Source organism: Neoarius graeffei, chromosome 12 (genome assembly GCF_027579695.1).
Source record: "Neoarius graeffei isolate fNeoGra1 chromosome 12, fNeoGra1.pri, whole genome shotgun sequence".
In the NCBI taxonomy this organism is placed as follows: domain Eukaryota; kingdom Metazoa; phylum Chordata; class Actinopteri; order Siluriformes; family Ariidae; genus Neoarius; species Neoarius graeffei.
Genome location: NC_083580.1, coordinates 72,904,461 through 72,928,050, shown reverse-complemented (window position 1 = coordinate 72,928,050; position 23,590 = coordinate 72,904,461). Strand labels below are relative to the sequence as shown.

The 23,590-nt window shown below is 40.0% G+C and overlaps 1 protein-coding gene across 1 annotated transcript in view; it reads left to right on the top strand.

Moving 5' to 3' along the window:
- The window catches only part of mapk9 (mitogen-activated protein kinase 9), a 39,118-nt gene that overhangs the window by 9,911 nt on the left and 5,617 nt on the right, over nucleotides 1-23,590 (top strand). The window contains exons 3-9 of the mRNA XM_060936372.1: nucleotides 5,467-5,596; nucleotides 5,693-5,751; nucleotides 5,928-6,066; nucleotides 13,289-13,454; nucleotides 13,548-13,619; nucleotides 18,065-18,247; nucleotides 18,359-18,483. Coding sequence (XP_060792355.1) covers nucleotides 5,467-5,596; nucleotides 5,693-5,751; nucleotides 5,928-6,066; nucleotides 13,289-13,454; nucleotides 13,548-13,619; nucleotides 18,065-18,247; nucleotides 18,359-18,483 — 874 coding nt within the window. The remainder of the gene's footprint in view (nucleotides 1-5,466; nucleotides 5,597-5,692; nucleotides 5,752-5,927; nucleotides 6,067-13,288; nucleotides 13,455-13,547; nucleotides 13,620-18,064; nucleotides 18,248-18,358; nucleotides 18,484-23,590) is intronic.

Here is a 23,590-nt window from a genome sequence, read left to right as displayed (position 1 = left end):
CTGGGCGATTTAACAAAATAAACTTGATAAATGATGTCATTTTTATCATGACATCGCATTGTAGGTATTGTGATTTTTTTTTTCTTCTTTTTATAACAAATGATTTTTAAAATAAAATCACCAACTCTGAACGCATCTTGTTTTGTTAGAAATTGTAAAATAATGAAAATATATAACATTTTTCCACTCCTGCTGGATGATATTCAAAAGAATAAACATCAAGCTCATTTTAATGGGTGTAATATAAATAAGTTCAATTTATATGGTGCCTTTCTCAAAACCCAAGGTCGCTTTACAATTATAGAGGGGGGGAAAAAAAAAGTCCACCAAATAAAGGTCAGGATGTCATTCCAATGGTGTAGCAGCCATAGTCCCACCAAAAGGCGCACAGAAACCAGTCCCGCACTGCCAGCACAGCCGCCGCGACAGCACCAGGCAACATCACTCAGAACACCGCGCCATGGATCCACAAAGCGAGCGCCGGTATGTCCCAAACCACCTGCACAGCCGCCATGACGCCACCGAGCAATATCGCTCGGAGCATCACGCCAAGCACTAAAGCACAGAGCACTGGGCAACCATGATGTTAAAATGAGCAACGAGTTCACTGCAGTCCATAGCGAGGAGCACAAGCATCACCCACAGCGAACAAAGGCCTGGAGGGAACCGACACCCAAAACTGGGTCCCGAGCTACACCACAACTGGCAGACAAAACACTCAAACAAAAATCAAATTACACAAAAAAGAAAAACAAAAGAGAAAATAAAATAAAAAGCTCCAGTAAGAAGCAGCAGCCAGAATGCACACGGCGTACTCTCAACTGGAAATGAAAAAGGGTCAACATGGCATATATACAGTGGGGCAAAAAAGTATTTAGTCAGCCACCAATTGTGCAAGTTCTCCCACTTAAAAAGATGAGAGAGGCCTGTAATTTTCATCATAGGTACACTTCAACTATGAGAGACAGAATGGGGGGAAATAATCCAGGAAATCGCATTGTAGGATTTTTAATGAATTAATTGGTAAATTTCTCTGCAAAATAAATATTTGGTCACCTACAAACAAGCAAGATTTCTGGCTCTCACAGACCTGTAACTTCTTCTTTAAGAGGCTCCTCTGTCCTCCACTCATTACCTGTATTAATGGCACCTGTTTGAACTCGTTATCAGTATAAAAGACACCTGTCCACAACCTCAAACAGTCACACTCCAAACTCCACTATGGCCAAGACCAAAGAGCTGTCAAAGGACACCAGAAACAAAATTGTAGACCTGCACCAGGCTGGGAAGACTGAATCTGCAATAGGTAAGCAGCTTGGTGTGAAGAAATCAACTGTGGGAGCAATTATTAGAAAATGGAAGACATACAAGACGACTGATAATCTCCCTCGATCTGGGGCTCCACACAAGATCTCACCCCGTGGGGTCAAAATGATCACAAGAACGGTGAGCAAAAATCCCAGAACCACACAGGGGGACCTAGTGAATGACCTGCAGAGAGCTGGGACCAAAGTAACAAAGGCTACCATCAGTAACACACTACGCCGCCAGGGACTCAAATCCTGCAGTGCCAGACGTGTCCCCCTGCTTAAGCCAGTACATGTCCAGGCCCATCTGAAGTTTGCTAGAGAGCATTTGGATGATCCAGAAGAGGACTGGGAGAATGTCAGATGAAACCAAAATAGAACTTTTTGGTAAAAACTCAACTTGTCCTGTTTGGAGGAGAAAGAATGCTGAGTTGCATCCAAAGAACACCATACCTACTGTGAAGCATGGGGGTGGAAACATCATGCTTTGGGGCTGTTTTTCTGCGAAGGGACCAGGACAACTGATCTGTGTAAAGGAAAGAATGAATGGGGCCATGTATCGTGAGATTATGAGTGAAAACCTCCTTCCATCAGCAAGGGCATTGAAGATGAAACATGGCTGGGTCTTTCAATATGACAATGATCCCAAACACACTGCCCGGGCAATGAAGGAGTGGCTTCGTAAGAAGCATTTCAAGGTCCTGGAGTGGCCTAGCCAGTCTCCAGATCTCAACCCCATAGAAAATCTTTGGAGGGAGTTGAAAGTCCGTGTTGCCCAGTGACAGCCCCAAAACATCACTGCTCTAGAGGAGATCTGCATGGAGGAATGGGCCAAAATACCAGCAACGGTGTGTGAAAACCTTGTGAAAACTTACAGAAAACGTTTGACCTCAGTCATTGCCAACAAAGGGTATATAACAAAGTATTGAGATGAACTTTTGTTATTGACCAAATACTTATTTTCCACCATAATTTGCAAATAAATTCTTTAAAAATCAGGCAATGTGATTTTCTCGATTTTTTTTTTCTCATTTTGTCTCTCATAGTTGAGGTATACCTATGATGAAAATTACAGGCCTCTCTCATCTTTTTAAGTGGGAGAACTTGCACAATTGGTGACTGACTAAATACTTTTTTGCCCCACTGTATATATAACTTTCTCCACCTCGTCTCCTCTTTTGGAAAAAGCCAACATACTCGCGCCGCCTCTTCTTTTTCGGAAAAAGCCAACACACTCGCTCCACCTCTTCTGGAAAAAGGTAAAAACTTCTTCCTGAACCGGTCCCGTTGTTACACTTCACTGCACAACAATAAGGCATGGTTTTTCTTTGGAAATTCCCGAACGCACGTCTGCACTCAAGCCGAACAGCAACATAAGTAAATGGAAGTGAACTCAACTCAAGCGGTTTGTTTGTCTTGAATGACGTCACGAAAATCGCCGGACAGAAGTTCGCCGTGATCCGCGCAAACTTATTTATTTATTTATTTATTTTTTTGGGCTTCTTTCACCCCCTTACTATTGGATAGGACAGTGCAGAGACAGGAAACGAGCCGGAGAGAGAGACGGGGAGGGACCGGGAAACGACCCCGGGCCGGAACCGAACCCGGGTCCCCGGACCCACGGCACGGCGCCCCATCCACCCGAACCACGACGCCCCATCGCGCAAACTTATTTTAATTATTACTTATTAACAATACTTCTTGGGACCAGAAGAAAATTACAGAGGGTTTTTTAGCATGTAAAGTTTAAAATGTGTATAAAATTGAAAACCGTTGCCTATGAGCTTTAAGGCCAAGGCCTTTTACATATAAGTCATATAAATAAAAATTCGTGATGAAAGTAAGAAATCCCGTTACCGACTTGCTCAGCTAAGACTGATTTGACTTCACTGATTGTGGGTTGACTCTCATTAAAACAGGATGGGTGTTATAACTTATGCAACGTACATGCATGCATTTTCACTGATAAAACATAAAAGGCTAATTAAATAATCAGATAAACTGAAACAATCACATTCTGAAGCAAATTAAATAATCTTATACCGGTAACTTCAACACACAGTACAAGTTACATGTATTAATCTAAATGCAAGTAAACGACAAGTGATGGTGTTTTTGTTGTTTTGTATACGAATGAGAGTCGCATCTTACCCGTTTGCGTTCTCGCTTCTTGAAAGCCGATCTTGTGGGCGGTTGTTTTGAAACAATCTGACTTTCAGTTGTTCGTTCAGTTCTTCGTTCATTCACTTCTTCCACGTAAGGGCGAGATATTGCCGCCGAGGCGAGCATATCCAGCGGAGAAATCAGACGGCTGCTCCACTCATTCTCCATTTTCTTCATACTGAGTACTCCGCCATTACTGCTCGACTCAGGCAATTACTAAAACCCGGGATGGAACGGGATGTCACCGGTTTTAGCAACAAGAGGAGAGACCACTTTGTAGGCACCCGATATGCCCATGAACTTCTCGGAAAATGCGTTCAACTCTTTGCAGTTTGAACATTCTTGGGCCATGAATACAACGTAAATCCACCTTCTGTCGTGTTGCTGCACCCGCCAGCAACACATCTACGTGGCATGGCGATAAATTAGCTCAAGATGGAGGATTGGAGTTGCAGTCAGCTCTGTTTTTTACTATAGCGGAAATGGCGATGAGACCGATAGACTTCCTGCTGTGACGTCACAGACATCAAGGTCATTCACTCAGACCCAGTGGCGGTTCTAGACCAAAATTACTAGGGGGGCTGAGGTGGGGCCAGTGTTTTTTTTTTTTTTTGTTTTTTTTTTAAGGGTGGCACATATAAGGACAAAACATGGCAATATTTAAGCATTCAAAATGTTTTTTGTTTAGTTTATTTAAAACCAAACCAAAATACATTGAGCATAAATACAATGAGATAAACATTCTGTGTCAATAGCCTAAACATAAAATAAATTGTGCTCAATAAATCTTAAACCCATGTTTCTCTTTTTTGTAAAATAAGATTTCTATTTGTGCATACAATGAACCTTTTATCTGTACAATGACACTTATTAAATTCACAGCATGAATGAATTTTCTTTTTCACAGCATGAGACTTGAATGTACAATCACTATCTTTATCTAAATCACACTGTCATCGTCTCACTATGTACAGTAGGAGGGAAAATAGAAAGAAAAAATAAATTCACATACAGTGGTCTCAGAATCACCCTATAGCATTCACAGCAGGCTGAAACACTACAACAACAAGATTCTGCGATTGTGACTCCTTGAGAAACGGTCTACAAATGCATCAAGGTTCAAAGCCTTGGACCTTCTGGATTCAATGCTGAACACAACAAGATTGTCCGAAGTTTACAATTCGCGCTGCTGCTGGTAACAGTGTGCATGTAGCACTTTAAGGAGTCCGTGTAGAACACTCCGTCATGTCAGTTCCGATCTTCAAGCCAGCGCACGTCGAAATGAATAAATCTTATTATCTGTTCAGCACAGGGGCCACAACAGGGGCCAAGAGCAATTTTACAGGGGCACTGGCCCCTCCGGCCCCCCGTTTAAAACCGCCTATGCTCAGACCGCTACCTATATATGAATAATTTTAATCGTAAAAATTACTATATTAGATTTCTTGTTAATGCTTAAAACTATTCCTGTGCCATTCTTGAGGTCTCATAGCATTTATAAACAAAAAGCGAGGCCATGGCTTTGCGTATCTCCTTTAAGTAAGCTCAAACTAAAGAGGATTATTTTAGTTTGATGGTGCCCAGGCTGCCCAAAATCAAGTCGTTCTTATTTGAGGTTGGAGTGGAGCCTAAATTTTATATGTAGTGGAGAGGCCTAGCTGTATCTGTACAAATATTTGAATTGTGCCAGTTTGGTTGGTATAAACCTGTATTAAGTCCACTTCGATAAGTCAGTAAAACACAGACTACGAAAAAGTGAAGAATACTTCTTTTGACTTTATTTTTCAAGGAAAAAGCGTAGAATGTTTTCAGAACCCGGAGGGAGCCCTGAAACCTCTTCGCTGTGATGCAGATCATATCCTTCCTCTTTCTTGTGCTCACACTAAATTAGGAGCATCACCTTTTAAGCTGTTGGATATCCTTACTGGAATGTTACTTATGATGGAGTATAATAATAATAATAATAATGCCCTCTTTTTCCACCCGCTGCATTAAGCTCTGCTCTGGACACTGTCTTGGGCATCCCTGTAGCTGTAAAAAAGCTCAGCCGACCTTTTCAGAACCAGACCCACGCCAAGCGAGCCTACAGAGAACTGGTGCTGCTCAAATGCGTCAATCACAAGAACGTACGTCACGTTCTCCACCACCACACTCCTCTCCCACATTTTCTCATCACGCTATTCATTCTGGCTGACTCAGTGTCTCTCCATATCTCTCTCCAGATCATTCGTTTACTCAACGTCTTCACACCTCAGAAGTCCCTGGAGGAGTTTCAGGATTTGTAAGCACCAAGTTCTTTTGTATTTATTTACGATGCTTTTATACACTGGATGGATTTACTGCTTCAGGGAATTGATTTGTTAGTGGCCGGGCTCAGGCTGTTATTATTATTCATAGCTTTGTTGAGGCTGGAATGCACTCTGCAAGGGTGCAGATAAATTCTGTGGTGCCTCCTAGGTATCTGGTGATGGAGCTGATGGATGCCAGCCTGTGTCAGGTGATCCACATGGACCTGGACCATGAGAGGATGTCCTACTTGCTTTATCAGATCCTGTGTGGCATCAGACACCTGCATTCAGCTGGTATCATCCACAGGGTAATGAGCGGATTGATAGATTGGACTGTTCCTTTAAATCAGACACACGAGGCACGCTTTCTCAAGGCATTATAAAGAACTGAAAACTTGTTATTCCAAGAGTCTGAAGCGTTTTTAGAGAATGTTATCGAAGATAACTCTGAATGAAAGCTCTTTTATGAACCGACAGCTTTTTAAGTAGGAAGGATTTGCAGTGTGAATCTGCAGTGGGGCGTATGCTTTGATGCGCAAAGTTCGAATAAGATGCTATGCCTTGGTGTCTCGATGGGACACGTTTTCAAAGAATAAGCATCGGCAGAAAGTGTGTTTTGGTTTTTATTTTCAGCTGGCCACTTGCGCTCAATGCTGTGACACGGCTCAACATGAACTTTTTTTTTTAAATGTATATTTTTTGGGCTTTTTTCACCTTTATTGGATAGGACAGTGCAGAGACAGGAAACGAGAGGGAGAGAGACGGGGAGGGATCGGGAAATGACCTCGGGTCGGAATCAAACCCGGGTCCCCGGATCCATGGTATGGCTCCCCATCCACCCAAGCCACGACGCCCCCCTCAACATTAACTTTTAAACCCACTTGCCACCCAAGGCAAGTGGGGGTTAATGTCCACCCCCCCCAATATTATCACTTTCCCCCCATTTTGTGAATGCCTTTTTTTTTTTTTGGAAAACCATAGAATAGTTGTGAATTGCAACATAAAATGAAGATCGTACATTGAGTTGAAATTTGGTTATTGATTAAGTTTTTACTTATAACGGACAATAACAATTTTATCCAAAATAGTTTTTCCTGCGGGCGGCACGGTGGTGTAGTGGTTAGCGCTGTCGCCTCACAGCAAGAAGGTCCGGGTTCGAGCCCCGTGGCCGGCGAGGGCCTTTCTGTGCGGAGTTTGCATGTTCTCCCCGTGTCCGCGTGGGTTTCCTCCGGGTGCTCCGGTTTCCCCCACAGTCCAAAGACATGCAGGTTAGGTTAACTGGTGACTCTAAATTGACCGTAGGTGTGAATGTGAATGGTTGTCTATGTCTATGTGTCAGCCCTGTGATGATCTGGCGACTTGTCCAGGGTGTACCCCGCCTTTCGCCCGTAGTCAGCTGGGATAGGCTCCAGCTTGCCTGTGACCCTGTAGAACAGGATAAAGCAGCTAGAGATAATGAGATGAGATGAGTTTTTCCTGCCTTAGTCGATTTATTTCCATTTCACATGCATGCGGTAGTTGTAAAGTTCAGTGTGTTTGTGTAGAACTCTCTCAGACTGTAGGTTCATTCCTTGATAATGTAGAAATCATAAAATAGAAATCTATAACAAAGTTTTATGAAGAAAACAATAGGGTGCCAAGACTTTTGAACAGTACTGTTTGAGTGTGTATATATATATATATATATATATATATATATATATATATATATATTTATTTGTGTAGGTTGTGGGTGTTTTATGCAGACCTGGCAACCTGTAACTGAATCAGTGCAGCCGGTTTGTCATAATGCAGCGTGTGGTTTTTTTTTTGTGTTTTTTTTTTTAAATTTCCTTTTTTAACCTAGAGGTGGATGATATAACAACAAAAAAAAGCCATATATAAATATTTTGCACAGGACTGTGTTCCTCTGATAACAGAAACAGAGCTCCAGCTCTCTCTGCTCTTAATCTGTTCTGTTCTTTCAGGATGTATCGCGCATGTCGCTCTTTGTTGAGTTTTTTATGCCTGAGTTGTTTGAAACCAATCTGGGGTTTCTGTGTCGAATAAGGAAGCGGCTTCACCTGTAAGAAAATGAAACACTTTCATGAAGGCGCTAACTCGAATGCGAGGAGGAAAAAAATAAAATGTCATAAGCAAACTCTTCCATCCTCACTTCCGACTTTTGTTTTTGTAAAATACGTTTTAAATACAATCATGAATTTCTCTGGAGTTTTCAGGCTGAGCTCCTCTCTTTGTATTCTTTAACCGCTCATTTCCTCGTTGTTCTTGAAGCATTTGCTTCTATTTATTAAAGTTTTTCTTGATAGCAAGGATACGGTAATGCCTTTTATCTATTTCTCTGTTTGAAGAAGCAAAAACGGTGCAAAAATTAACCATACTGAAGACAGATTAAGCCTTGCTTGCATGAAAGACGATGCCTATCTGACCCCAGCTGTAATTATTACGTGACGCGTGACGTCATGCACAAGGGGTCTATAAACAGTACGCGTACCATACTACAACAGCGGGGGGATATAAAATAACCTGCAAAGCAGTAAATGAAATCAAGACTAAGAAAACAGCCAAGACATCATGGCGGATATGTAGTGACGAGGGACGCTCTTAGGAACTGAAATAAAAGATAAAAAAAACCTCATTTTTGTGGCGTTAGTTCGTAATATATGCTCATTCCAACTTGCCCGGTCGGGCATATCGGGGACATATCCCGCTTACCCCGGGCAATCGGGCAGTCCTTAATGTCAAGCCCTGTGTGATGTGATGCATTTCCATTTAGAATTAGCACAGATCTCACTGTCCCCACAAGTCATCCAGTAGGTTTCCATTAACCTGCGTAATGCACAGTTTGAAAAAGCTGACAGCAGTATTTCACAAAATTGGAATAGAAACATTTTTCACATTTAAGTCACATGACATACAATCGAAATCACTGTGCCAGCACTTACCAGGTCTTGGAGGTCCGTCACCATGTTTAATTGGAATAACTATCACGAGAAAAGAGAACCCAGCTTTAATCACATATCATCACTCCGTGGTACTGCAAGCTGGCCTAGTGGTTAGCGTGTCCATCTCTCAACTGGGAGATTGGGTTCTACTTGTGGTCAGGTCATACCAAAGACCATTATTAAAATGGTACCTACTACTATCGGGCGAGACGCGTCGTAATACAAATGTGACTAGGGAGTCAAGCTTTCGCGGTTGCCAGAGGACCAGCCCTCCACTGTAACCCTAGCTATGTAATGGCCGAGGGCTATAGAAACGGAGATCGGCACCGCCTGATGTGCCTTGTGGCATGGGAGGACTTTAAAAACTGTAAGATCACTCAGTGGAAACACAGACCATTCATAATTGTGTTTTGTTTATTTGTTTACTAATTGCTTCTATTTTGCACAAAGCTGCAATGGGAACCTGCCTATTGTGTTGGACTAACATTAGCTTTGGTGATCATTTCTATAGGTGTTTTCTTAATCCATAACAAAGCATACATAATCTCTTTCTTGAGCTTAATAAATATTCAGCATTTATTCATGTAAAATAATTGAAACTTAATGACAGTGTAGTGTTGCGCACTGTTTGTGTGAACCATTCAGACTCTTAGTAGCATATACTGAAAAAAAAAGCTGTATATTAGAATAAAAAATATTGGTGTAAACTGATAATTAAACATTATTTCTCTTAAGCTTTCCCTGAGATGATGTGTTTTGAACCGTCATAACATAAGTCTTTTTTTTTTTTTTTACTGGATAGATTGCATTTAGTATGTATTTAATACACTGACGTATCGAATCTACCTAGAGTCTCGTATCAAATGATGTAATACTCTACTGCATGGTTCTGGTTGTTCATACCCTGTGTCCGAAATCGCTCCCTACTCACTATATAGGGCACTATATAGTGAGGACGCCATTTTGTAGTGCTTTCCGAAATGATAGTGAGGATTATTACACCCTATATAGTGTACTCAAAGTATCCCACGAAAAGTAGTGTACAACCGATGGTCACTAATCAAGCAATATATCCCATCATGCATTGCAGTTGCGCTGAAAGAAATCAAATCAAAAGCCTCAAATGTGATTTAATAAAAGGCAGCGGCAAGAAGAAAGTATTCAGCCTTGATTTAAAAAAAACTGAAATATGCAGGGACTTTGTATTGATAAATGTGGGAAATGCGCTCAGTATAACATGGATTTATCACAAAAATACATGTTATTTACCAGCTGGGGGGTCCGTATCATGAAATACCGTGACCGAGGTCTTGAAAGTACTGACCGAGGCCGAGGTCACGGTATTTCACCATAGGGACCGACCTTAAGCTGGTAAATAATGTATTTATTTTTTTCTTTACCAAGTTCTAACAGAAAACAGGAGCGCCCGAAAGGGAAAACCGAGCCGAGCCGCCATTTTGAATCCTCATTCACAACTGTAATGCAAATGGCTTCCTCCTCGGTATACAAGTGCACTTCCATGGCAGGGGAAAAAACTACATTTTGCCGCCTATGTAGTCCCCTATTTATACAAAATTGAGTCATTCAGGATTCAGCCATGTTTTTGCTCGGCGTGAACAACAGTTACAGGTTTTTAGCTTTCTCCTGAAATGTTTTTTCTTTTATTTTGTCTTCCTCAGGGTAGTAAAACTCACTTTCGCTGTGAACACTGTCGTTATCGCTGTCCATGCTGTAAAATTAATGCTATTTTAAATCCTCATTCACGGCTGTAATGCAAATGGCTTCCTCCTCGGTATACAAGTGCACTTCCATGGCAGGAAAAAAACTACATTTTGCCGCCTATGTAGTCCCCTATTTATACAAAATTGAGTCATTCAGGATTCAGCCATGTTTTTGCTCGGCGTTAGCAACAGAAACAGGTTTTTAGCTTTCTCCTGCAATGTTTTCTTTTATTTCTTCTTCCTCAGGGTAGTAAAACTCACTTTTGCTGTGAAGACTGTTGTTATCGCTATCCATGATGTAAAATTAATGCTATTCTCCTGAGAAATGCAAATATAAATGTTGACAAAAATTGCTACTATGTTTGTTGTAAACAAGCGAGTCGCCAGAGGTCCGTAACCGGGGTCTGTATCGTAGGATACGGACCCGCTCGCCAGCCAATCAGAGCGCAGGATTTAATGGAAACCGGACCACGAAAAAAATAAATATATATTATTTACCAGCTGGGAGGTCTGTATCATGAAATACCGTGACCGAGGTCTTGAAAATACTGACCGAGGCCTCTGGGCCGAGGTCATGGTATTTCACAATACGGATCGACCTTAAGCTGGTAAATAATTATATTAATTTTTTTATTTACCAAATTCTAACAGAAAATGAGAGCGCCCAAAAGGGAAACCATATTTAGAACAAACCTGCTACAAGCTCGTTTTCGGCTTTCTCCTGAAATGTTTTCTTTTATTTCGTCTTCATCAGGGTAGTAAACCTCGCTTTCGCTGTGAACACTGTCGTTATCACTGTCCATGCTGTAAAATGAATGCTATTATACTGAGAAATGCGAAAATAAATGTTGACAAAAAATTGCTACTATGTTTTTGTTGTTGTTGTGAACGAGCGAGTCGCCAAAGGTCTGTAACCGGGGTCCGGATCGCAGGATTCCGGACCGCTCGCGAGCCAATCAGAGCACACGATTTGATGGAAACCGGACCGCGAAAAAAATAAATGCATGTATTTATTATTTTGAAAACCCACCAGCCGACTGATCTGGCACGTTTTAATTGTACGACAGTAACGACGTAAATACCAGCGTGACGGACTAGTGTCCGAAAGCGTTTTTTTCGTTTTACCAATGAGCTCGCTATATAATCCTTTATATGGGCCCGTCTCAGAAACTGGTCTCTCATTTGGGACATTATGGTCAAAAAATAAATTTTCTAATTTTACTTTTTTTTTTTTTTGCATTTACCCAACACTCAATGTTTCTTTTGTCATGTTTAATAAGAATAAAGATAGTATCTTGCTTTATCTGGCCTCCACTGTGGAAAATTTTTTTGATTACAATTCAAATGCTTTTGTAAAATTGGTTTCCATATAAAATAACTCCATCATGAAGAATTAAAGCCCCTCCTTCACAGATGAGTGAAAATATTGAATAAATTTCCTCTTTTTGATTGCTTGGGTTAAAAATGCCAAGTTATGATGACTGAATTGATTATTCACTTAAATATGAATAATTTGATACGGCGAAATAGGACACAATGGAAAAATCAAGAACACACCGGAAAGATGAGAATAACGGCGCTGGTAAAAGAACAGCGACTGTACCGGCTGAAGGTCGCGCGGGTCTCTGCTGCGGCGCGCGAGCAACGGGACATCACTACCGCACCGGATGGAGCGGGGGCGGGGCAAAACGACTGGCCGTAGATTCTATCAAAAGTTCGATCTAAATTGACCATGGTTGCAAAATATTGGCCAAAAATACGCAAACACTACGAAATATGAAAGTAAGATGAAAAAGAAACATTCTATTGCCTTATACTGCAAGACTAAAACAAAATAAAACCGTCAAAACTCACCTTTTCAGCGATAACGTCCGAACAGATCACTCGCGTAACAGAAAGACCGCAAATGGAAGCACGATCAACTTCTCACTGTTGGAGTGGAAAATTCCATTCTACACATGCAAATTGTTAATGTGTGTCCTTCCCCGCACGCAAATAACACGCTACGGTAAAAAATAGACCACAACTCATTTTATAGCTCAGAAATTCATACAAGACCAGCTATCATCGTAACATATTCTGTAAGAAACGTATTCTATACCTAACTTTCAGCTTTCGTTTTAAAAAACAAAATCGCAGATTTATAGCTAAATTTTTATATGGCGTAGTTATTTTAAGTTCCTACTTTTGGTGAGGTAGTGACCTCGACCCTGAGGCTTTCCGTTTAGATCAAAACACACGATTGTATTGGTTTTGGGTCTGCGGAAAATGGAGTTACAACGGTGATGAAATATTTTGCATGATGTTTTATTACGGTTATGATTATTCTGTGAGCGCACCAATCCTTAGGTGTATAAAGTTACAACTTAAAATACAATTAGTGATAACTGTAGACTTTTCAGTGGACTACAGCCTTTTTAAGGGAATGCGATGTAGTCAACCATTTATCATGTCCCAGATCAAGCTGCCATTTTTCCACAAATTTGCAGAATTTTTTGCCAAATTCTGAAGAGTATTCACATCAAAGATTTAGTTTAATCTGTGTTATTTCTTTTATCATTTTATTTCAAATTAAAACCAACATCACCATTCAAAACCGTATAGTTTATTGACTGAGGGTATATTTAGTGGGGTACCCCCACAGTACCCAGTTTCTGAGACAGACCCATATAGTAATTCCCTATATAGGGAGTAGTGAATGAGTGAGCAATTTCAAACACAGGGATGGATACCAGAAAAACTTACGGAAAGCAACCGGTGTTGGAAATGTGCAAAAAACCTACATAAGCACAGATGTGTGTTATGGTTGTTAAGGTTGACACGAATCACCACAGAGATTTGCCTTTTCCTTTCCTGCCTCTCAGGACCTGAAGCCGAGTAACATAGTGGTGAAATCAGACTGCACTTTAAAAATCCTAGACTTTGGCCTGGCCAGGACCGCCTGCACGAATTTCATGATGACTCCATACGTGGTGACCAGATACTACAGAGCGCCGGAGGTCATTTTAGGCATGAAGTACAAGGAGAACGGTAATGTTGTGCTCACGTTTCTGGAATGTCATCTGTGGTTAACTTGGAAGTTTGAGTTTTGAATATCATTTGTTTGTGTGTTTGCCTTTGCAGTGGATATTTGGTCAGTGGGCTGCATCATGGGGGAGATGGTGAAAGGCAGTGTTATATTCCAAGGCACTGATCGTATCCTATCATATCGACTCGCTCCAAAATCTCAGATCTGTCACATTAACACTCTCGGTAGTGTTTAACATAGCAATTCTGAAGCTCGTCCAGAAGATCCAGAGTTTTGCTGTGTCTTGTCTTTTTTTGAGGTGGCATTGAGTTGAGTAATGTGACAGGATTCCTTCTTTTCCCACAGTCAGCGTTAGCAGCTTTCTTTGATTAGGTTCTTGCGTTGCTGCTCAACTCTTTGGTGGACACACAGGTGGCAGCAGAATGCATCTGCAAGGCCTCGACTCCCCTGGGAAGCTGGAGACTGTTCTTTGGACTAATAGGCATGTAACAATATATTATGCGATGATAAAATCATGATAGAAATTTATGACAAATTCAAATCGATGAAATAAAAAATGATTCGTGATTATTATCAGGCTGCATAATCTCTTAATATTTCCTAGCAGTAATTGCATTGTTGAGACAGCAGAGGGCTAAATCAAGTTATTCCACGAAATCAAGTCGTACATGAGTTGATCACGGCTATAAACCATGTACGATGAGATTGAGTGGAATAATAGTTTTAATCTACCGATTTTTGAGAAACAGAGCGTTTTTTATTTTTTGCAAATTCGATAAATAACTTTATACAAAACGTCCGACAAAATAATTTCTGCTTTGGTGGACTTCTTAACCTATCGATGGCTGCGCGAATTGACTGTAGTGTTGTTATTTTTTGTGGAAAGTGTCGTTTTGCTGCCGTGCCGAGGTATTGAATTGCTTTAGACATTTATTTAATTCTTCCTTGGACATTTCAGTTCTGTAATTTTCAAAGTCCTTTGAGCTTTTGAACCAGTCTAAAAAATATTCATCAAATTTTAATGCTTAAAGATTAAGAATGTAAACAGTCTGACGAAATGACAGGAGCAATTTGTGAAAAATGCAATGACAATTCTTGAAAAAATTTAACAAAAAAAAGATGCGTTCTAACTAGGGCTGTAACGATACACCCAACTCACGATTCGATTCGTATCGCGATTTTTGACCCATGATTCGATACGCCCACGATTTTTTTAAAATGTTTTTTTAAAGTAGTAAATTTGACTTATTAACATTTACTTACTTACATTAACTATTTAATAACAAATAATTCAGACCACTGCAGAGAATGAGTAATATGTATGCAAAAATGAACAAATGTATATCCAAAGATTGTTTTATTTCTCAAAATAATACTGTTGAGCCGGAAGCTCTGTTTTTTTCGGTTCTGAAAGTCATTTTTCCAAATCGTGTAAATCCGTTAAGATTTTTTTTGGGGGGGGGTATAGGGGTGGCTCTCTCACTGTCTCACTCTCATAGGGCCAATAATTTTCTGTGATCGTGGAAAACAAATGGAAATTACGGAATTTTTTATAGTGAAACATTGCTCGCGTGTCAAAATGTAACTGCTGCAGAAGGCTTCCGCCCAAGCAGACATGCCTTCAGTGTTGCCAGATATTGCTAACGTTTTCCACCCCAAAATATGTTCAAAACCAGCCAAAAAGCACCTAAACCCGCCCAATCTGGCAACACTGCATGCCTTTCTGGTCAAGTGATTGTGATTGGCTTGTGGCACACCTAGCCAGCCAGTGAGCTGCTTGTTTACAGATTCGCTCCCCGCGTCGCAACCAGAATGGCGACCGCTTAAAAGAAACGAATGCTTTGCCAGTGGCGAGTGTGGACGTTGCGTGACTCGCAGAAGATTGTTGCAGGTCGGCGAAAAAACGACTTACTAATAGATATAAAAAATAAAAGTAATTTAAGTAAGTTTAAAATGTAATTTAAATAAAAAGTAAAGTATTCATAAATTGAAGTTTGGAAGCGCCTCTGTTTTTGGGCTGAGAAGTTTGAAAGGGTGTACCGCGATTCTGCCTTCTTGTATCGCGATACGGATCGTGGCTCTGCGTATCGCGATTTCAATACGCATATTGTTACAGCCCTAGTTCTAACCATCAAATACTTTTATTCCATATTTTGTTGCCCCTTTGTATTTTTTAGGTTTTGTTTTCAAGTAGCTTTTATTTCATCCTTTGTTGATTCAGCAAAACGCTCTGCCGTTTGTTTGTTTGTTTGTTTGTTTTCCTCTACTCACGGCATATGAGCTTGTAGCCTAGTAGTAGAGTAGCCAGTCAGAGCGTGCGATTGCTCATATTCAGTGAATGTGGATTTAATCACATACAATAGCAGGAATACACATGACTTCACCCTAGGCGGAAGTAACCCAGCTCTAACATGGCGAGAAGATACAAAAAAAGGATCTAAAATGGGAAAGAGCTGTTGTGTGATTGATTGTACTAATAGATTTATTTAAAAAAATCAGAGCTCTCTTTATGCAGACTGCTGAAAGATGAAGAAAAGAGAAGCAAATGAAGGTAGTACAAATGTTCATAAACGTTTATTAAGAAAAGGACTAGGTTATTAACTTTTCAGTTTTAATAAAAGGAATATTTTTGTTAATAGGCGATTATATTTTATTGCAGCATTTACAAATATGGGAGAGTAAATAATTATTGTTGGTCATTAAGAAAACGAAACAAAAGGCTTTTTTTAATTAAAAAAAGAAATATTTAAGTTGATAAAGATTAGGAAAATTAATATTGCTCTTTTTTTTTTTGTCATAAAATTTTCTTCATTTAATATTTTTTCAAAAATATAATGGGGGGGAAAAATCGAATCATGAACCCGATGTCGTAAATCTAATCTAATCGTTACATGCCTAGCAGCTAAATATTTTGTCTTGATAACATTAAACAGACTGTATTTAGTACAGAAACCTGAGGCTGAACACAATGACTGCAAGGAATTTCGTTTAATTTGTCTGCCCTGTATGTCCACTATGTGCTCAGCATATTTAATTAATGCCAGGGATTAATTATAATGAGAAACCGAAGATTAATGTGGCTGTAAATAACACGTTGTATTAGGACAGCACAGTAATAATCATGGTCCATTTTGGCTTCCCTGATTGATGCAGTGTGTATTATTTTGTGACTCTGGGGCATTGCATCATTAGCGCCAATATCTGTGTGTTGTAATTGTTTGTATGGTCGTGCACAGTGCTGGCAGATTTCTTTTCAAATCAGCTAAAATGCCTACCAGCCAGTCTTTTTTTAAATTGCTAATCCTGCAGTTTTGCATTTAGTCCAGTGTTAAAATCTAATGGTCTGTGCACGAGCCTCCTTGGCTTTTAAATGATTAAATAACTTTTTCTACCCCAATGTCGCAATGTTGTTGTGTGTAAATTTGCAGCCGGATCAACAGCAGACTTTAGACAGATGATTTGTTTGGATTATTTAAAAAAGAGAGAGAGAGAGGAAAAAAAGGCAAGCTGCTGTTTGCTTTTCACCAGCTGGCTGTTAGTCGACATTGCTGCGTGCGTTCGTGCACTCGCTTCCTTTTTTTTTTTTTCATTCAGTTTTGCAAGTAACAGAGGATTTAATCATTACACATCTAACAGCAATCTAGTGGAAAACGGATCTGCAGACAGTTTATGATTTCAAGATGATGTTGCATACATGTCAACCTTTGGTCAATCAAACCTGTATAACCAACCTCCAAAATCCGTATTTCCCTTATAAAATCCGTACAAGATGCAAATTAAAATAATTTACCTAAAATTTGAATGATAATTAACAATGATATATCCCAGTTACTTTTTATTCAATATTAATAACAATAAACCTTCAGAATGAATACAAAGCTCCAATGTTTGACAAAACCACAAAGTGTTATCAGCGTAGTTACGAAGGAAATACTTCGTTGTTTGGAGACAGGTTTCACCGAGCGGCTATTATGCGCGAGACTTCATATTAGCCACAAAGTCAGGAAAATCTGTTCGTAAAATTACGTTATAATGACCAAATACAATGAAAAGTATTTTTCCAGTCTCACCTGTGAAAGGTAATCCCATGTGATCTCGTTTGGACGGTAAACCTGTTGGTACAGTTAAACGCAGCACACGAATGAGGCATCTTTATTCTCGGCTACTGTAGCTATACCAGAGACGGTTGAAGAATCTCCACTTTGCCACATCCAATATGGCGGCGAGGATGACGTATGATTCTACGCAGAAGGCGGCGTCTATGTTTATATGTCTATGACTTCACGGTTGGCGGGATTCTCGCAATGCGGTGTGCGCATGATCAAAAGTGGAACGAAGTCTCTCTACCACAAGATAACGCGCGATTTCATAAGACTCTTTACTGGCTGTCTGTGGTGTACAGTACGTTTGTAAATGTTATGCGCTCTTTTATCATCGTGGGAATTGATTATAGCTCTAAATAAATATTGAAGTTTTTTTAAAGAATCCGTATAACTTTATTTATACGCCCGTATACTACGTTTATTGAATCAAATCCGTATAAAATACGGACATTCCGTATAGGTTGACATGTATGATGTTGCTGTTTTAACCTTAAATTAACTGCTGCTAGACATTGACCAGTGGAATAAGGTTATCGAGGTGCTGGGAACGCCTTCTCTAGAATTCATGAACCGTTTAATGGAGACAGTGAGGAACTATGTGATGAACAAGCCACATTTCCCTGGAGTCAGCTTCAGCGAGCTCTTCCCAGACTGGGCTTTCCCGTCAGAGACCGAGCATGACAAACTTAAAAGTAAGACGAGTGTTTTTGATTCCCCCCCCCCTTCCTGTCTTATTTTTTTAATTCTTTCTGCAGTCACAACACAACTCTCTCAAATGTATTCTTCCATTGTCTCTCCTACAGCTAGTCAAGCTCGGGACCTGTTGTCAAAGATGCTGGTTATCGATCCAGAGTCTCGGATCTCTGTCCAGGAAGCCCTGAATCATCCCTATATTCATGTGTGGTACGACCCAGCTGAGGCCGATGCGGTGTGTAAACACACACACACACACTCCTTCCGTTTACAGAACGAATGGATTATGTGGCAAATAAAGTCTATCATCCAAAATACATACTAAAAAAAAAAATACATAAATCTCTGTATATTTCCTGATCATAGTCATGGTATATCCAGAGCCTATCCCAGGAACTTTGCAGGGTTTTTTTTTGTGAATGCATCCTGAATGTTAGATCAGTCCATACACTTATTTAATCTCATTTATAAATGAGCAATTTTTTAAAAATTTGATAGTCGACTGAGGTTCAAAGTAGAACTATTGAATCATTCAGGTCCAGAAACGTTCAGATTTTCACTAGAATTCTGAACTAGGGATGAAATGATACCAAATTATGCTTGGAGGACGATTCCAGTTGTCTAACATTTGCATACATTCACACCGTAGTCTACCGCTTTTGACAGGTGAATCCCGTCGACCACTTTTCATTCTGATCGATCAGTATATATCCTTTATTTAACCAGGTAAAAGACGCATTGAGATGAAAATCTCTTTTCCAAGAGTGACCTGGCCAAAAGAGCAAAATAAACAACAGACAAAATGCACCGAGCGCAAAATTACAGATAAAATAGTGTTCAGTTAAAATGTCATAAAAATTCAAGGTTAAGAATTTGATTAAAAACGAGAGGTATTTTGTCTGTCTTTTAAAACGGATTCAAATTCACCCAGGGTTATCAGTTTTGACACTTCCAAGTCCCTTTGTAAATTGTTCCAGGAAGGGGGAGCAATTCTAAAAACGAGACCGTCAGTGACGGCGTAGCTCACTCCGGCCCCGTCGAGTCCAGAAGGAACGATCTAAAGTGGGCCGCCTTGTGCAATAAATGTTACAAGCTATATATAGAAGCTCTATATACTAGTGCATCTCAAAAAATTAGAATATTGTGAAAAAGTTCAATATTTTACATCATTTATTTAAGAAAGTGAAAATGTTATATATTATCGACTCATTACACATAAACTGAAATGTTTCAAGCATTTTTCTATTTTAATTTTAATCAGTATGGCATACAGTACAAAAACAAAAAAAAATCTCAAAATATTCGAATATTTCATTTCGAGTTTGAGTAAAACAGTATGAACACAGTGTATCTCTCGGTCTAGTTCAGTACACACAACCACAATCATGGGGAAGACTGCTGACTTGACTGTTGTCCAGAAAATGATCACTGATGCCCTCCACAAGGAGGGTAAGCCACAAAAGGTCATTGCTGAAAAGGGTGGCTGGAAAAGGTGCACAAGCAACAGGGATGGCCGCAGTCTTGAGAAGATTGTCAAGAAAAGTTGATTCAAGAACTTGGGAGAGCTTCACAAGGAGTGGACTGAGGCTGGTGTCAGTGTATCAAGACCCATCACGAACAGACATCTTCAAGAAAGGGGATACAACTTTCGCATGCCTAATATCAAGCTACTCCTGAGCCAGAGACAATGTCAGAAGTGTCTTATCTGGGCTAAGGAGAGAAAGAAATGGACTGTTGCTCAGTGGTCCAAAGTCCTCTTTTCAGGTGAAAGTACATTTTGCATTTAATTTGGAAATCACGGTTCTAGAGTCTGGAGGAAGAGTGGAGAGGCACAGAATCCAAGGTGTTTGAAGCCCAGTGTGAAGTTTCCACAGTCTGTGATGATTTGGGGTGCCATGTCATCTGCTGGTGTTGGTCCACTGTATTTTATCAAGTCCAAAGTCAACACAGCCATCTACCAGGAGATTTTAGAGCACTTCATGCTTCCATCTGCTGACGAGCTTTTTGTAGATGCTGATTTCCTTTTCCAGCAGGACTTGGCACCTACCCACAGTGCCAAAACTACTACCAAATGGTTTGCTGACCATGATATTACTGTGTTTGATTGGCCAGCCAACTTGCCTGACCTGAACCCCATAGAGAACCTATGGGGTATTGTCAAGAGGAAGATGAGAAACACCCGACCCAAAAATACAGATGCGCTGAAAGCCACTATCAAAGCAACCTGGGCTTCAATAACACCTCAGCAGTGCCACAGACCGATCACCTCCATGCCACACCGCATTGATACAGTAATTCATTGTAAAGGAGCCCCAACCAAGTATTGAGTGTATAAATGAATATACTTTTCAGAAGTTGGACATTTCTCTATTGTAAATCCTTTTTTTGATTGATCTTGGGGAATATTCTAATAATTTGAGATACTGGATTTCTGATTTTCATGAGCTATAAGCCATAATCATCAAAATTAAAACAAAAAAGGCTTTAAATATTTCACTTTACATGTAATGAATATAGAATATATGAAAGTTTACCTTCTTGAATTAAATTATGAAAAAAAGGAACTTTTTCATGGTATTCTAATTTTTTGAGATGCACTAGTACATCCTAGGAATACCGACCTGTTTGCCAGAAAGAATCCGAAACGGCGAGGAATTGACCGAGAAGAAGCGATTTTTGTTGAACTGTTAATAATTAAGGCTTAATTAGTCCATACAGGGCTCTACACTTTTTTTTTTCTTCTTTTTTTTCAGGAGCACACGTGCTCCTAAGTTAAAAATTTTCGGAGCACAGGGAAAAAAATGGGGGCACAAGCACAAGTAGGTTTTCATTTTAAAGGTTTATTGCAGCGCAAACCTTAGACACACCAACACACACAAAATGCAAAATTCAATTGAGAATGAATGAATGAACAAACAAATGAATAACGAACAACTGAATGAATGAACAAACAGTAGCTAAACAGAGAGCAGAGCTCAGCAGAGCTAACGACATCATCAAGGACAGCTCCCACCCTGGCTCTGAGTTCTTTGACTTGCTGCCCTCAGGCAGGCGTTACAGGTGCATTGAAGCAAGGACCAACAGACAAACAGTTTTTTCCCCACAGGCCATAACCACCTTGAACAATTAGCCTTTTTCACATTACGTCACTTGCAGGGGAACTCGTATCCGTTTTCAGCCTTTTGAATGGAAGAAGAGGTATACGGCGGCAACATATGTTAACAAAACTGTGTCATTCACAGATAAGATTGATAATAATATTTCGCATTGTTGTTTATCATTACGTATTGTTAGCGACCATTCCAGTCACCTTTCTGCCTTGTTTTGGAAAGGAAGTTTACTGACTTCCTATGGTTGCTACTTGTTAGCCAGCAGATTAGCATGCCGCCTCTTCTTCCATTCAAAAGGCTGAAAACGGATGTGAGGTTCTTCTGCAAGTGAAGTAATGTGAAAAAGGCTAATTACATGCACTGACTGATGCCACTTCTGGTAGGTGCAACAATGCACCAACAAGGACCTAAAAGGACAATATTCTCACACTTACCTGATACAGTGCAATACTTATTACAGTGCAACCTCACAGAGCAACTTTTTAGTTTTTATAGCTTTTGTATATTTTATATTTATATTTCTGCACTTTTACATCCATACCCAATACAATGCAATGCCAAATACAGTGCAATATCCTGAGTTTTGTAGCTAAACTGAGTTTCTATAACTAATGTGCAATTAACATCTGCAACTCAACACTCCCAGTTGTGTGTATATATATTCTTTGTTTTTCTGCTGTGTTGTGACATGCACCATTTGTATATACTGTATATTATTTGTTTATCTGCTGCGTTATGTTCCCATCTAAATGTTTGCACTGGGGTGTGTGCTTTCCATCTCATTATATAATTTTCCCGCACCTTCTCCCGTCGTTCTAGCTTTCTTCACTACACTTTCTTCCTTGTCCGTTCTTTTATTCTTGTTTCCACCATCATTGCTTTTAAAAAAAAACGCCGTTATTCTCTGCATAGTGAATATATTTCTCAGCTCGGTCCGAACCAGCTCTCAGTTATCTCTCAGTTCTGATGAATCCCTAAAGAGCACTTTTCCCACCTAATGCCACACCCACAACATACAACCGTGGGAAAGAGGGGCAATCACAGAAAGATGAGTAGAAAACGGGAAATGTTACGGGGGATATTTATTGTGATAGTAGGCTATTGTAGCGTCAGCACAAAAGCACCAGACCCAACTTTAACTGAAAGTGTTATTCAGTAGCCTAAACTTATTCAAGCTACAGACCGAGAAGAATAAAAATGCTGAAATCTCATGTCCCGGTAAAACGCACTAGCATGGCAGAACTAGCATTCTTTCACATTGAGCACTACAAGGCTCTGATGAACACATTGATGTAATTTTCTTGTCTCTAGTGTAAAAAATGATATTAGGTAGGCTATCCAGCGCTGGATTTACATACTTTGCAGTTTAACGTTTGATACATTTTAGAATGTTAAACTCGTCGCGTCTGTGCTCAGTGCTTTCCTAAATTGTCGGCCGCAAGAAGCCCTCTCACGAATGCGCGGTTTTTTTTTTCGTCGTTCGCATGCCGAAAAATTCGCTCGCAAATGCGAGTGAAATGTGCGCACTGTAGAGCCCTGAGTCCATAACTTCATTAATAATTGCAATGAAGTAAATCTGTGTAAAAGTTATATGCACCCTAGGTACCCCTACCTTCATGCCAGAAAGAATCAAAATCAGTGAAGGAGTGATTTGTGTGGAAATTGTTCGTTAGGGCTTAATTACTCCATATATTCATTTATTAATTGCAATTATGCAAATTTGGGTAGAAGCTATGTATATGCATCCCAGGCAGACCTTACCTTCCTGCTAAAACAAAAATAAAAATCAGTGAAGAATTGAGAAAGAAGCAGCGATTTTTCGTGAAATGTGAACGACGCTGGACGGACAACGGACAATGCACGATTGCATAAACTCATCTGTTGGCCGGATGAGCTAATAATCACTGAACACTGTTGGATTCGTTCTTCTCACTTCACTTCAGCTGTTTTCTGCAAAGGGGATACAAGTATATAACATCAAATAGTCATATTAAGTCAAGAGGCAATGGAATGGCGTGATAATGATGTTGAATCTAAATTGTATCGTGCTATCGCTCCGTTCCATTGGTTCTTGTTATATTTCTAGCCAATCGGCAATGAGCTCACATTTTACAACAAATTACGCCAGTATTTGTAAAAACCAAGCACATTCTGGTGATCACGAACAATGAAAACTCGGGGGGGGGAGATTTGCTATGACAGTAAGTTCAAGGTGACTTGATCATCTGTGCA